The 14987-nt window shown below is 40.4% G+C and overlaps 1 protein-coding gene across 1 annotated transcript in view; it reads left to right on the forward strand.

The window, feature by feature from the left end:
• Nucleotides 1-286: 286 nt before the first annotated feature.
• opa1 (OPA1 mitochondrial dynamin like GTPase) overlaps nt 287-14987 on the forward strand; it is a 34840-nt gene continuing 20139 nt past the window's right edge. The window contains 24 exon segments of the mRNA XM_018673121.2: nt 287-343; nt 345-384; nt 599-706; nt 2150-2200; nt 4191-4273; nt 5940-6095; nt 7849-7902; nt 8045-8149; nt 8343-8429; nt 8565-8678; nt 8954-9034; nt 9139-9213; nt 9317-9388; nt 9520-9619; nt 9750-9880; nt 10210-10282; nt 10550-10622; nt 10709-10824; nt 11897-11961; nt 12190-12266; nt 13378-13543; nt 13795-13947; nt 14164-14272; nt 14797-14876. Of these exon segments, the coding sequence (XP_018528637.2) occupies nt 308-343; nt 345-384; nt 599-706; nt 2150-2200; nt 4191-4273; nt 5940-6095; nt 7849-7902; nt 8045-8149; nt 8343-8429; nt 8565-8678; nt 8954-9034; nt 9139-9213; nt 9317-9388; nt 9520-9619; nt 9750-9880; nt 10210-10282; nt 10550-10622; nt 10709-10824; nt 11897-11961; nt 12190-12266; nt 13378-13543; nt 13795-13947; nt 14164-14272; nt 14797-14876 (2205 nt within the window). The 5' untranslated portion in view covers nt 287-307.

Raw genomic sequence — 14987 nt, forward strand, 5'->3', positions numbered from 1 at the left:
TTTTAGTCACTAAATGTGTGTCTCTGACTTTTGATTTTTTTAGACTCATGCAGTTGTTTAAACTCTCTAATTATCTCATGATCCAAGGAAATAATTTTTAATGCATTTCACATTTTCTCTATCAGTGGTTGTAATGCATTTGATGGTTTTTTCCAGCTATTTTGGTGGATTGCTATTTATTGCCAATATCCAAATGGTTAATTTTTATTATAATGGCGCTCCTATCAGTGCTGGATCCTGCTACTGCATGTGCGAAAATAACAAAACTCTGCAATTTTACTTGCAGACCTATGAGGAATGGAAAGACATGCTGCCAGATTTTAGTGAATACAACTGGGTCATTCCCTGATTTTGTCTGGGAACTGAGTGAACAAATAGATTTTGGTAAGTGACTTCATTTTAGTGTCATAAGTAAATGAGTGAAAGACATATAGTTCATATCTAGATTGTGCGTTGATATGCTAGTACCCAGACATAATACCCAGACATTGTAGATTGTCCCTGATTTCAGTAAGTCAAGTCCCAGTAATGCATCATGGGATAAGACTTCTGACCCTTCTGTCTTCTCCACTTAACCTGTTATCTCTTGTGTCCACAGATAAACTGGCCAAAGCTCTACCAGAGATGGAAGAAATAGCCAAACTACTACCTGACATGGACAAGATAGGAGAGAACTTCACTTTCCTCAAAAGCCTCTTGTCCTCTGGTGAGTGAACAGAACCTGAACTGTGTCCTCATGAAGTTATTGCATCATAACAAAACTGAAAGTATCCAGTCTAATGTCCAGATAACAATAATCACACCAAAGCAAACCTGTCTTCCATATCTGCATCAGTCTCTGCTTTTATATTATGTGTCTAACAGTTCGGTGGTGCGCCTTATACTATGCTTAAAGTATGGTATTTGTGGTTTCTCCTACCTCAAAGTGACCTTAGCAGAATGAGATAACAAAGACTCAGGATGTATGAAAAAATATAGAAGTAGGAAGTAGCCAGCTGCATACTCTTAAATAGCTGCTTTTTTCTTCTCTGTGGTTGTGGTTGCTAAAGGATTCTACAAAGAGCCTCCTTTACACCAAATAACATATAACAGAATGTGTTTTGGATCAGTAGTTTTGTAGGCAGTGCTAAAATCCATGCCTTACACTGTATAGCCTTTATCCAAATGGGACCAAGTGCACATTATTGCAACAATTCTGGATAGACTGTTGTTAAATGGAATATTTCTATGTTCATTTCTGTACCTATTTAAAAAATGTGAACTAAAAACACACAAAAACTGCTTTGTCTGTCGTCCGATAGAACAAAAGCTCTTATTACTTTAAATCCACTCCACACACCATCTTTTGAAAATCGCTTTTGTTATTTTTTGTTAAATAATAGGTTAAATACCTTATTGCAGAGTATGAGGGGTTTACTGCAGTTACAGTGAACCTCAAACCTCCAGTTTGTTACCACTCCTGTCAAGTGTAAAACCACTGGTATCATTCCTGCTTCAGCGGTTTGTGCATTTACTAATCACACACCATTGCTCACATATCCTAAACTGTATTGAAGAAGGTTTGAAATAAGGGACAGTTCACCCTAGGAAAAAAGATATCCAAACTTGCAGATCATTTATATCTCTGGTTTCCCCCACCAGTCTGCTTATTAAGAATTCCAAAAAAAGAAGTTAAATAACCGTGAAATAACCATGAAATGTCTCTAATATACCGAGTGGGTTTTGAATTCAGCACTCTGAGTTCAAAAGGACTTGATTGGATTTATTCCATCAAGTCTCAAGGCAAAGCAAGTGATAATATTAACAAATAATTCTTATTCTGCCTACAAGTTTCTAGCAAATAGAGAAAAATAACTTTAAACACAGCAACCTCTTGATTGGCCGGTAATGACAGAATATGACATTTTGGGCTCCTTGAGGATCAGGCCCAGTTTGGGGTGTGCTTATCTCTTTTAACAGTTTCTCATTAAGTGGCTACTTCACTCGAAGCTCCGGCACAGCGGCTGCTTTGTTTTAATACACACCGTGTAGCTGTGTCCCTGCTTTGACCATCATCCCTCTGCTTCTGTCTTTTATGATTTTTATCTTGTGTTGTTCTTCCTTTCTCCTCCTCCCCCCACCCTCCTGTCCTCCTCCACATTCTTCACAGGTGTGAGTTTGGGTAGTGAAGTCAAAGGAGCTGGTCTGCATCTGTTGTTAGGTGTGTAAACCCTGCACTCAGTAGCAGCACTGCCCCTCTCCCCCTCTTTTTCTTTCCGCCACTGTTTGACCACCATCTTGCTGCGATATTGGTATGGTTGTGGGCTCCTGCTTGCCGTCCTGAGGAGTGCTTGCCTGTGGTTCGGCTTTAAAAGCAGGAAGATTCACTACTGCATTGGTTTCCAGGTTGCAGATTAGTGCTGCTGTCAACAACAGCAGTGTTCATGGTTAACACAGGTTCTCTTTTTAGCAAAATATGTGACCTGTGACAAGGATGGTGAAAAGGCGTTGGACTTAGGGTATTCAGAGGAGTATGATTATTTATGAGCACATCTTTCTTTCTTTTAAAATCCTTAAAGAAATTTAATGTTTATTATTCTCTAGTTCAAGTCAAAGCACAAGTGCATTAAGTGTTAAATAGGAGCAGTGACCCGCCATTGATTTATTTATTTTTTTCTTCCTTGTATAGAAAGCTGTAAAATGCAGATCCACTGTGTTTTCCTTTAGTTTGTCTCCTCTTCCCTTTTGACTTTCTTTAACCTGATTGTCTCTGGCTGTACTTTGTGCCACCTGTGTGGTTTTTGCCTCCTTTGACTTCCACCCTCTCTCCCCCTGGCCTGTATGGGCTGCTTTCTTTAAATTACACTCTCATTGCTAATCTCTGGGGCAAACTCTTTCTGCCTTTATTTTCTGACACTCAGATGTTTGGAAAATGCACACAAAATACAAACATCAGTCTAGGTTGGATAGTTCTCAACATCTGCAAATATTCACTAAATATTAAATGATATCAAATAGTGGTGATTATAAATAATACTGACATAACCCTCAATGCATTTAGGTCATGTACATAAGTTTAGGGAGAGACTTTCTCATCAGTCATTTGTACAGAGACTTGCCAGACTGGACCACACCTCTGCTGTGAGTCAGAAAAACAGCAAAGGAATGTCCCCGGCTCTTTGTCTTCACTCTTAACCTTTCACTTTCAAACCTTCTCACGACCTAATGAAAAATACTTTGCTTACATTTTTAAAAATATACATACTTACATCTTCAATTAAGGTTTTGCATGAATATTACATTTGACGGTTAACAGCAGATTGTAGTGTAGTGCTTTTGTGAACACTTTCCTCATTAATATGGCTGAGCTCACTTTGCTTTTTGCATGGCAGTAACAGCATTTTAGTTCACACATCATCCAACCCTTAGTTAGGCACTTCAGACAAGGTACCAATGGATCATCAAACACTCTATTAAATGATTTAAATTGTTTTGAAAGATAGAAATTGTTAAATTAAGTTTTTTTTTCTGCATTTAGTGACCATTTTCTTTGGACTTCACATCCGGTTGTTTTATTACAGGCTGCCCGTTGGACGTCCACTCGTCCTGAATTTCAGCGCCCAAATTTATACCAAAACATAACCATCTAGAATCAGTTCTGTAAACCTTTATTGCATATTTTTAAACTTACACAAACAACTTTCAACATGCTGAAGGTTTTGAAGGATACTTTAGAGTCTAACTGGAACTTACAATAAGAGGTGGTGCATTCTAAATCAGTCTCATTGATGCTGGAGCCTGCACTATTTAACCATTACAGCAGTTTACCAACAAAAACAAACATTTAATCTACTGTGAAGGGGCAAAAAAATATTAATTAAAAAAATTGTATTTTTAATTACATTTTTGGTCAGTTAAGGTTGATGCAAACTTAAAAACTCTTAAATTTGTCTTGTACAGTATATTTTATGTATGTGCGTATTTATGCACATAAACTCCAATGTATGTATATCAGTGCAGTATTTTCCAAACATTTGAACTTTAATCACACTGGTCTTTATTTGTCTAATCATAGGCATGCTTTAAACGATGGCTATCTTGTATATTTTGCATTATTGTCTCTCAAAGCTTTTTTATATTCCTCACTCAGTGGTCAATGATGCGTTTTCATTGGTAACTTTATTTTTCTGGTGTTGTGTCTCCTCTGGTAGAAACCTCAGGTGATCCTCCTCTAAAAGCCACAGATTCCTCTACTGCAGCCACACAAGATGCCAGTGACAAGCAGTACAAAAAGGCAAGTTTATAAAACCCGCTGACAATTCTCAGCTCTCTGCTCTCCTCTCCACCACAGCTTGGCCTCACACAGCTCCTGTCTGCAGCTTGGTTACCTTTCACCTCAGTGGCAAGAAAAGTCATGGACTGAATCAAAATGTTCTCAAAAGAAATTTGTGTGAGAGTTTGTATTGTTCAAAGCAAGCAGACTTCACATCTTCACCTCAAGTAGATTTTTTAAAGTTGCACTTAAATTGCGTCTTGACTGTTTGACGCTTTGACTGAAAGTGTCCTCTAAATGGCACACCTGTATATTTTGTAATATGGAGAGCTGTAATATTTTTCGGTGTGTTTTGATTCAGTCTGTTCTGCTGAATGTGAAATGTTTCACACTGGCTGCCAGCCTATTATCAAGATAAGCTTTTGAGGCTCTGAGGCAATGTTTTTACAGTTAACACAGGGTGCCATGTACTTTATGGCACTCAGTCTGATATTTATCATTGCTTCAAGTGTCTTTGCAGCTTGTCATTCTTCTCAGCGTTTTCTTTCCAGAAGTATCATTCATGGAGACCATCCCTTCTTCTACAGTACATCATACAGCAGTCTCTGGCTTTGTATTGCACATGTGTTTCATTTCTATTGTCCTCTCTCCTTCTTGTTCATTTTGTGTTTTGTCCTTTTCCACAATGTGACCAGTTTCAATGTCCTTCAGTTTTGTTTTTTGTATGTTATTGTGAGTTTTTGTGTGTTGTCTAACACCACACAGAGTTAAACTTTGAAATCAATGAAAAATACACAAAGGTTTGACTGAATATTCTAAAAAAAAAAAAAAAAAAAAAGATAGCTTTCCTCTCCTATGCCCTGCTTTCTGTCTGTGATCATGGTCTCCAACCTGAACACATATAACACATCAGTTGATGTTTAACTTCTAAATACATTTAACATGTATTTTACGTGCATTTCACCAAGCAAAAAGGCACAAAATTGCACAGTTGTGTCACGTTGGGGACCTCTGAACCAAAGCAGATTTCACCCGCTATACAGTATGCTTTGTGCTTCATCCCAGATAGAGCAATATCCCAATGCTTGCTTTGCTTATTTGATCATCATCATCTTAAACACCATCAAATCGATTATATTCAGAACTGCCTAACATTGTGTTGCAACAAAACATTGTGGACTGAACATGGTTATTATTACACCATTGTAGTCCATTCTAGTAAAACCTGAATTTCTTCTCCCTTCATATACTGCTAATTTTAAACTTGAAAACCGGCTATTGTGTTGTCAGAGTCATGGTGAGTGTTCAATCATGAATCCACAGTGGTGCATGATGGTGAGGAAACAGAGCAGAGTCGCTGTTGTTGCCACTTGTTGAGAGGTGCTGGTTGTTGTATTAGTTGCCTCTTCTGCCTTCAGTCTGGCAAAGTTTGGTATCTCCCCTCTGTGTTTGAGAGAGACTAACTTTGTTAGGTCACACTGATGATGGTGGCAAGATTACACTAGCCAAAGATTTTGACTCTGTTAAACTTGAGCCTTGACTGAATCGTGATTCACAGGTCAGGTTTCCTCTGTTGTAGCCCTGTGTTTGGATGCAGCGTTGGCCTGTATGGCTGACCAGCCCATTGGCTGGTTGTTGTGTTTTTTTGCTGCTCCTACCTCTTTCTCACTATGACGTGCCCCAGCAGGGTCTGCTTGGGGAGCTCATTCTTATTCAGCAGCAGATCCAGCGGCACGAGGAGGAGGTCCGGCGGGCCGCTGCAGCCAATAGTGCGCGTCCCCCACCGCCAGAGCCTGCTCCCAGTCCGCCTCCGAACCCCAGCCCCCCTCAACAGAAACGCAAGGTGAAGGTCTCACCCCACTTAGACCCGTCCTATCCCACAAATGGCTCCCACAAGATCACAGCTGCAGAGTAGGAGCAGAATATATATTCTAGAAAAATTTAATTTATGCCAGCCGCTTTGATAAAACATTGGAGTCACCTAACACCAGGCTGAAAAGCAGGTTTCACTGGTCTCTCTGGATGAAACTTTCAAATCTGATGCACCTAACAGTGACGGCACAGTGTACTGACACACTTTTGGAGTACACTTGAGCATCACTGCTGCAAGGTGCTGGAGGTCGGTAAAAACAAGATTATCAGTTAGTGTTATGTTGCTCTTTAACTAACTTAATTTTTGAAGTGTAGAGGTGGCAATTGTAATAATTAGATACAACACTCTCTATTATAGAAGATTCAATTTTGCTTAATGTTACTCCCTAATATACAAGGGAAGGAGGACACAACAACATGAGCAGCTGCAGAGTAATTCATTGACACAGTAATACATTCCAGTGCTGTGGCCATGCAATAAATACAGTTTTTGCTAGCTGACAGTGATCCACTACACAGACAACAGCATCTTAAAAATAGGATGCAATACATTACAACACCACCATATATTAACCAACTCCTCCTCCTTTAACCTAAAGTATTTATTGTATTGCTACTGCATTGGATTACATTACATTTTACAGGTGTTTGTGTCTAGTCCTTGAAATAATTTAATTATAAGCTCATGTTATAAAATTTTTAGTGCAGATAAGTTTTCCTGTCAGCCCGTTAGTCTGCCCCCCTGTAATACCCAACAGTAGACTCCATGTATCACCCCATAGTCTGTCGGACTGTGCTAAAATTTGCTTTGTCAGTGGGTTGTGGAGAAGGCATGCATGGACCTTCATAGCCTGGCTCCTGAAGCACAGTGACGTAATAGCTCAGCCACAGTCTCATGCAAATGGATGGATAATCATCAGGAGCACTCCATTAATGTACGGAAAACACTGCATGGAGTGGAGTGGCAACTTGCTGCATGGTGTAAGCTGCACTTTTTGAATGGACAACTTTTATTGAAAAAAAAAAATATATATATATATATATATAAATAAACGATTAGGTCCACAACAGCACGGGAGAAGTGTTATAATGTCCCAAATAATTCTCTTAATCAAGGAAATTCAGAACATTTGAATACACTGTTGGCACATACTGCTAGAAGGTAATTATAGTACACGTCTTGTCCCTGTTGTGTAGTGCAGAAATTGTTTTTACTGAAGTAGTTTGGCGTGTCGGTGTGTTTTCTTAAATTCCATTTCCTCTGCTGCCTGTCCCATCTGTCCTTGTCTGCTGTGTCTCCTGCTTTCTGTCCTGTTTCTCATCCTTTCAAACCTACTACAAGTGTACACAATTCATAATCAAATGAGGTTTGTCCAGTTATGAAAAATCAAACTGTAATGACTAATTATTTTTGGGATTTAAATCAACTGTATTTCTCGGGGCTCATCCTGTGATTTGTGCCTGTTTTGTGAATCAGAGCTTGTTGATGAAAACTGAGTAGTGTCTGCCTGAAATCTGATTTTGTTCTTCTCTTGATGTATTAACTTGACTCTCAACTATGGTTCTCTCTGTAATACAGTGTGCACATAATGAACCCTCGTGGTGCTGGTGGGGTTTAATGCCTGCGAAGTTGCACAGTGAGAATAACGGGAAGCTCTTATTTCTTCAGAAAGGAAGCATTAACTCAGTTTGTTGCTGCTCTTTTTTTCTACTTCAACCTCTAGTCATCAGACAAAGAAAAGATAGACCAGCTTCAAGAAGAACTGCTCCGTACACAGGTAGAGTAAAAATCTGTCTCTTGGTGGAACAAGGAATCTTTCCAATATTCTATAAATATAGGTTTTTATTTCACAGTGAAATAAAATTGTTGATTGGACTGATTGACTGATTGTTAATGGGATGCTTCTGTTTACTCCAAAGCTAAAATATCAGCGCATGCTGGAGAGACTGGAGAAGGAGAATAAAGAGTTAAGGAAAGTGGTGCTGCAAAAAGACGATAAGGGGATTCACCAAAGGAAAGTGAAGGTGGGTTTTTAAAGACACACAATAGGGATAGCATTATCATACATGATCATTCCTTGGACACAGGAATATTTTATATTGATTTGTTACTTGTAAGACTGGATAAAAGTGCCAGCTACATGCCTTTAGGGTTAAAGTATGCATATGTATACTCATACTGTATCGTCAAAATTCATCTCTGTGTCTCCCCATGTAGAAATCCCTTATTGACTTGTATTCTGAAGTTCTGGACATCTTGTCTGACTACGATGCCAACTACAACACACAGGACCACCTACCCAGGGTAAGGAGCAGTCAACTCATTAGAAATGATTTGCTTTCAAGAAGATTAATAATTTTTCTTTGTCCTCCCCCTCTATGTATTTATCTATCTGTGTTCTCTGCCCATAGTCACCCCCTTTCTCCTCTTGTGTTTCAGGTGGTTGTGGTCGGGGATCAGAGTGCTGGGAAGACTAGTGTGCTGGAGATGATAGCTCAGGCCAGGATCTTTCCTCGGGGTTCAGGAGAGATGATGACCCGCTCCCCTGTCAAGGTAAATGGAGTCAGATTGGCTGATGTTTTTGTGATCATCTTCTTTAGGATGAAAAATGACCAACAGCTGGTTTATTCTAAATCCTGCAGCGGCAGTCAGTAATGTTCTCATTGACTGCCGTATTGCTTAACCAGCATCTGAAATAACAATAATAACAACAATGAAGAAATTAAGTCATTTTGGAAGCTAAAAATGCAAAGAAACCCTGTTCTTCCTCGTTTTATTTTTTTGGTACCACATTGAAACTTTTGACAATACTCATCTTCTTTCTGTAGGTAACACTAAGCGAAGGCCCCCACCATGTAGCCTTGTTCAAGGATAGCGGCCGAGAGTTTGACCTTACTAAGGAGGAAGATGTAAGTCACAAAGTCTTTCACTCCACCGACCTAATATGAATTAGAGCTTTAACTTGGTTGCCTGTTATCACAGTGTACCTTGTCTTTCTTCCTCGGTCCTGCAGCTTGCTGCTCTGAGGCACGAGATCGAGCTGCGGATGAGGAAGAGTGTGAAGGAAGGACAGACAGTCAGCTCTGAGGTTTGACATAGTGTTTCCATTCAGATAAATAACAAAGCTGCTACTTAATGATTTGCTTCTGTAATGTATCATAGAATAATCATGTTTATTTTTGACGTGTCAGACAATATCGTTGAGTGTCAAAGGCCCCGGCATCCAGAGGATGGTGCTTGTTGACTTACCAGGTGTCATCAGTGTGAGTATGAACCAATGGCTCAACATGGAAAATTGCTAAACAAAATCAAAGCTAATAGACCAAACTTGTCTTCACAAATACAGCAACATGAATACAGTCTTTTAAAGGTCTTTTTTTTGGTGTGTCCTCAGACGGTGACTACCGGCATGGCATCAGACACTAAGGAAACCATCTTCAGCATCAGCAAAGCCTACATGCAGAACCCCAACGCAATCATCCTCTGTATTCAGGGTGAGCCATTACCATACCCTTCCCAATTGCAACAATCCTATATAAAGGCATCAGGTTTTATAGTGAGTAATTTTTTTATTATCTATATACAGTTATCTCATCTCTTGTGACCTTCCTTCTCTCTGTTCAGATGGCAGTGTCGATGCAGAGCGGAGCATTGTAACTGACTTGGTTAGCCAGATGGACCCCCAAGGGAAGAGGACCATCTTTGTCCTGACCAAGGTGGACTTAGCTGAAAAGAACTTGGCCAGCCCGAGCAGAGTAAGACATTTTAACTGGCCACTTACCCCATCATTGGACCTATAGTGCCAATTTTACAAAAATCGTAAATTATACTAACTATAAGTTACTTGACACTTTTCCTGTAATGAAAGCATGGATCTGTCTACATGCTTTTTATTAAGGTCAGTCATTATTAACGTCCCCACATAAATTGTGGTAAGAGGCAACTATACACAGCTGCTCCACCAGAGGGAGCCCTGCACCTTGATTTGAACCAGCTGGTCCCTCAACAAGCTGATAGTGTAAGAGTCTTGTAGTGCAGACTGGAGGAGCCTGAGAGTTTAAATCCTTTCTTTAACATCTTTCAGATCCAGCAAATAGTGGAAGGAAAGCTGTTCCCCATGAAGGCCCTGGGCTACTTTGCTGTGGTGACAGGCAAAGGTAACACCAGCTACTGAGTAATCCATCATGGTCCATTTAATTTCACATCATTTAATGAGGACTTTCAGATCATGATCACATCCCAGTTCATGCAAATACGGTTTGTTTGCATGCACTCTTTTGTGGGGTCGTTTTTGCCTGTAAAACTTGTTTTATGTAGCACTCATAATTACATAAAATCAAATATTATTATAGCTCTGTAAGAAATCTAACATTACCTGAAATGTCATTAACTCACTCCTTGCTTTGTCGTCCACTTGTGAGCAGGGAGCAGTGGTGAAAGCATAGAATCTATCAAAGATTACGAGGAGGACTTCTTCCAGAACTCCAGATTACTGAGGCAAGTTACACCTAATTCAACAAACTTTAATGTTACATCGCATTAATTATTTTTAAAGTTTGCAATTAACTTACTCACTCGATTAGGGATGGCATGTTGAAAGCCCACCAGGTGACCACAAAGAACCTGAGTCTGGCCGTCTCTGACTGCTTTTGGAAGATGGTTAGGGAGTCTGTTGAGCAGCAGGCTGATGTCTTCAAAGGTAAGACTGGACCTGCAGGACAGGTTTACAATTTTAATCAGTATCTCAGAGAGGTTTGATGATACTTAAGCCTTGTTTTTTGCACCATTGAGTAGTTGTTTACAGTGCCAGGTTTGTTTTAAAAGTGTGGATGGACATTGAGGATTTTATACATTAACTGTTGTATGTGTTAGCACCTGCCTCTGTCCATTACACTGCACAGGTAACAGGTGCTATTATATCTGACTCCTCCACATCCTGGTGTTGGTCTTACTCAGCCCACCCTGCAACACTTTTCTACTCCTCCAGTCCTGCCTTCCACCTACAATTAGTTTAGACAATTATAAGCACATTGATAACTGCGCGGGAGATTTATGGCCGTGAGACTGCAGTTCCCATAGGCCCATTGTGTGGCGTATTGATCCATAGCCCATCAAATCACACACAGCCAGCCTCAATCGGCCATGCTTGGCGCCACCATGGCCCTGCAAACCAGCAATTAGCCTAATCTCCACTGTGGATAGGGATTTGTGGAAAGGGACAGCAGGCTTGGTGGTGTGCGTATGCGTGTGTCCGTGTGTGTGACTCTCTCTGTCTCTGTGTGTACATGTGTGAGAACTTAAACTCTGCCTTGTGATAAAAGGCGTGTGATTGGGCCCCATCCCCTCTTCTCCCAAGAGACCAGTTAAGAGAGTGAGTGTGCAAAGTCCTCACCGACTTTTATTAAAGGATAGGCACCATTAGCGACCTGAAAGCTGCCTTTATATCATACCAAGTTAAAACAAAGCAGGCCCTGTCCCTGTATGGTCATTGCCTGTTGATTATAAACTATTACAGTTTGATGGAGCATAACATCAAAGGTGAAAAAGCAATAGAAACATGCAGGAGATGAAATTCATCCTGGCGTGACGACAAACACCTGGCAAATGACACATGACGAGGTAGATTTATTTAGAGATTGCAGGAGGTGGACTACATTTCTAGTAAGGATTTATGATGGAGCTACTTGAATTCAAATATAATGTCACTGATTCTGAATGTTAAGTTGATGCTGAAAAGGTTTATTCAGTGTCATTGTCCTTCTTCACCACAGCTTCCCGTTTCAACCTGGAGACAGAATGGAAGAACAACTACCCTCGCCTGAGAGAGCTGGACAGGGTGAGAGATTCATAAATGACACTTTTGCATGAATTTTTCAGTAGGTGAAGCTCAACATGAGCTTAAGCATTAAAGGAAAAAAGAGGTACCTTCATTAGCTGGTGTGTTAAAATGTACGTATAAACTGCTTGTGACAGATAGGTTTGTCTTATGCGAAACAAAGCATCCATGTTAGTATAAAACAACAGAGGCATATAATATTAATCCAAATGTGCCTTATTTTTACAGAATGAACTGTATGAAAAGGTCAAAAATGAAATCTTGGATGAAGTCATTAGTTTGAGTCAAGTCACCCCGCAACACTGGTAAGTTAATGAATCGTTATGGTATTTATAGTTTGGATAATTAGGACTCCATCTTTCCACATACACAGTGTCTCCTGCTGTGCTTGAGTCAGAAGTCAGTTGTCACAATGTAAATATAGATCAGAATTTTAATATTGTCAGTATAATTCTTTTCTTCACCCTATGTATGTAGAATATTGGTCTTAACAAGATGCCACCTTGAGAGGACTGAGCTTTGTAAAACCAGGTGTCTACCTGAAGGCAATTAGATCATGTACTTGGAGCTGCTACAGCACTCAACCAGACATGAGTGGAAAGCTATTTTTAGGGCAATCTGCAGGTCTGTCTGTGAATGCATTTACCTGCATGTGAATGTGTAGTTATACCTCACCTCCAATGAGGAAAACCTTGCTAAATGAGATGTATGCATGGTGTTGTGTCCGTCCCCAGTGTGCGTGCCATCAGTTCTCCCTGATCAATACTCTGATGAATGGCCCATGGACGGGAGCAGGGGTGGCCCTGTTAGCCAGCAGCACACCAGCACTATTGGAGAAAGTGCTTATTGACAGTGAGGAGTGCTAGCCTGAACAAAAGGGGGAGCCTAATGAAATATGAGCGTGCGTTTATGATAAATGAGAGAAGCGCTACACTGCTCTGGTCTCTGGGGAAGTTGGGGGGGGGGGGTTTGTTCCATTGTCACACTGCCGTGGAGAGATAGAGTGAGAGTGTGGAGGCTTTTAGCCGCTAACAGGGTCACACTAAAGCTGTATTGGAATCTACAGTCAAGTGCAATCACAGTAGCACCGACTACACAAGTGAGAGCAGCTCAGCTGAGAATGATCCCTCTTCACTCATTGTTTTCAAGCCCCACCGGGTCACTTAAGTGAACTGAATTGGACACCTAAAAGCAACTTTGTTCAGAGCACTCATGCTTGTTAGATCCTTCTTACACCTGAAACAAAAAATAACCCAAATCTAAAAAAGATGTTAACATGCATCTACGTTAAGGTCATAGCACCTTCAGCATTTTATGAGAACACAATAAACTAAAATTGCAACAGCCTGCTCCTGAGTGAGGTACTAATCATTTCTTTCTTTGGAGATTGCAACAAGCTATCTTTTACCCCTGCAGGGAGGCCATCCTGCAGAAGAAGCTGTGGGAACGTGTTTCCACCCATGTAATTGAGAACATCTACTTGCCTGCTGCTCAAACAATGGACTCTGGTACCTTTAACACCACCGTAGACATCAAGCTCAAGCAGTGGACTGACAAGCAACTTCCACACAAAGCACTGGAGGTAAAGCAGATTGTCTGTCTTAATATAACTCATGTTGTTGAAATCAGATATTGATTATTTCATTAAATCAATTTTATATGAAGTATTACATGAGTTTGCTCGTGTTTGTAGCTTTTTCAGATATTACTGAAAGTTTTGGTATTTTACTGACATCCAGATTCTGTATCTTGTCACTGACTATAGGCGTTGTAAGAAATGACAATGGCCCTATGATCTTTTTCTCTCCCCCGATGCACTTTTCTTCCCATCAGGTTGCCTGGGAGACACTGCAGGAGGAGTTTGCCCGCTTCATGGCTGAATACAGAGGCAAAGACCAGGACGACATTTTTGACAAGCTGAAGGAGGCGGTGAAGGACGAGAGCATCAAGAGGCACAAATGGAATGAGAGAGCCATGGACAGCCTGGTAAACACACAAGTATACAGAGAGTATATGCACAAGTTCATTTTCCAAAAGGAAATTTACTTGCCGTGTACCATGAATTAAAAAGAAAATAGTCTTGCTGACATTGGTGCATTTATGCATTTATCTGGTACTGGACTCATTATGGATTTACATTACATTACACAGCTCTACTATTAACATGATTTTCCTCTTGGCCTTTGTTTGTGTGTTTGTCAGAGGGTAATCCAGCACAATGCCCTGGAAGATCGTTCCATCACTGACAAGCCTCAGTGGGATGCAGCAATCCAGTTCATGGAAGAAACCCTGCAGTCACGCCTCAAAGACAGTACGTCAGCCATGATGTCTTCATACAATCTTAGACGTCTCTCTCTCTCGCTGTGTCTTTAACTGTGTGATCATTTAGCCGTCAGAATGTTTCATAGGCCTGTGTAGATAAGTTGGAAAATCATAACATTAACATGGTTCAGGATGGTCAGCATTCAGATATAGTTGGGTCAGATCTATTAAAATACTGAACAAACTCTAGTATTAGAGTTTTATATATTTTTACATATGGAATTACAGTTAAACTTACATATCTAATATCCAGTATGGTTTAACATAGTATTAAAGCTGCCACAGTTGGGGCAAATAGTTAAACATGCCACAGATACAGACGTTAAGAGGACAACTGGTCAGTATGGTGTGTTAGTCTGCTTCACCGCCACTGTTAGAGGCCCTGCACCATAGAAATTCAAGATGCAGCCATGAGGTTGTGTTAAATACTTTGGTTGGAAGTGGCCTCAACAGTGGTTGGAAAACTGTATGTATTTCATTCTCTTTGAATTTATGTCTGCTCTGTTCTTGTAGCTGAGTCAGTAATCAGAGACATGGTGGGTCCAGACTGGAAGCAGAGGTGGCTGAACTGGAAGAATCGCACACCAGATCAGGTCAGAGTTTGAGGAGTCTTACCGAGTTCCTGGACATAACTGTGCAGTTGTTTTAGAGGCTCCCCATAGACATTAAAGTGGAAAGATTATAGACGTTTAGAGTAGATTGCC

Source organism: Lates calcarifer, linkage group LG17 (genome assembly GCF_001640805.2).
Source record: "Lates calcarifer isolate ASB-BC8 linkage group LG17, TLL_Latcal_v3, whole genome shotgun sequence".
Lineage (NCBI taxonomy): Eukaryota > Metazoa > Chordata > Actinopteri > Centropomidae > Lates > Lates calcarifer.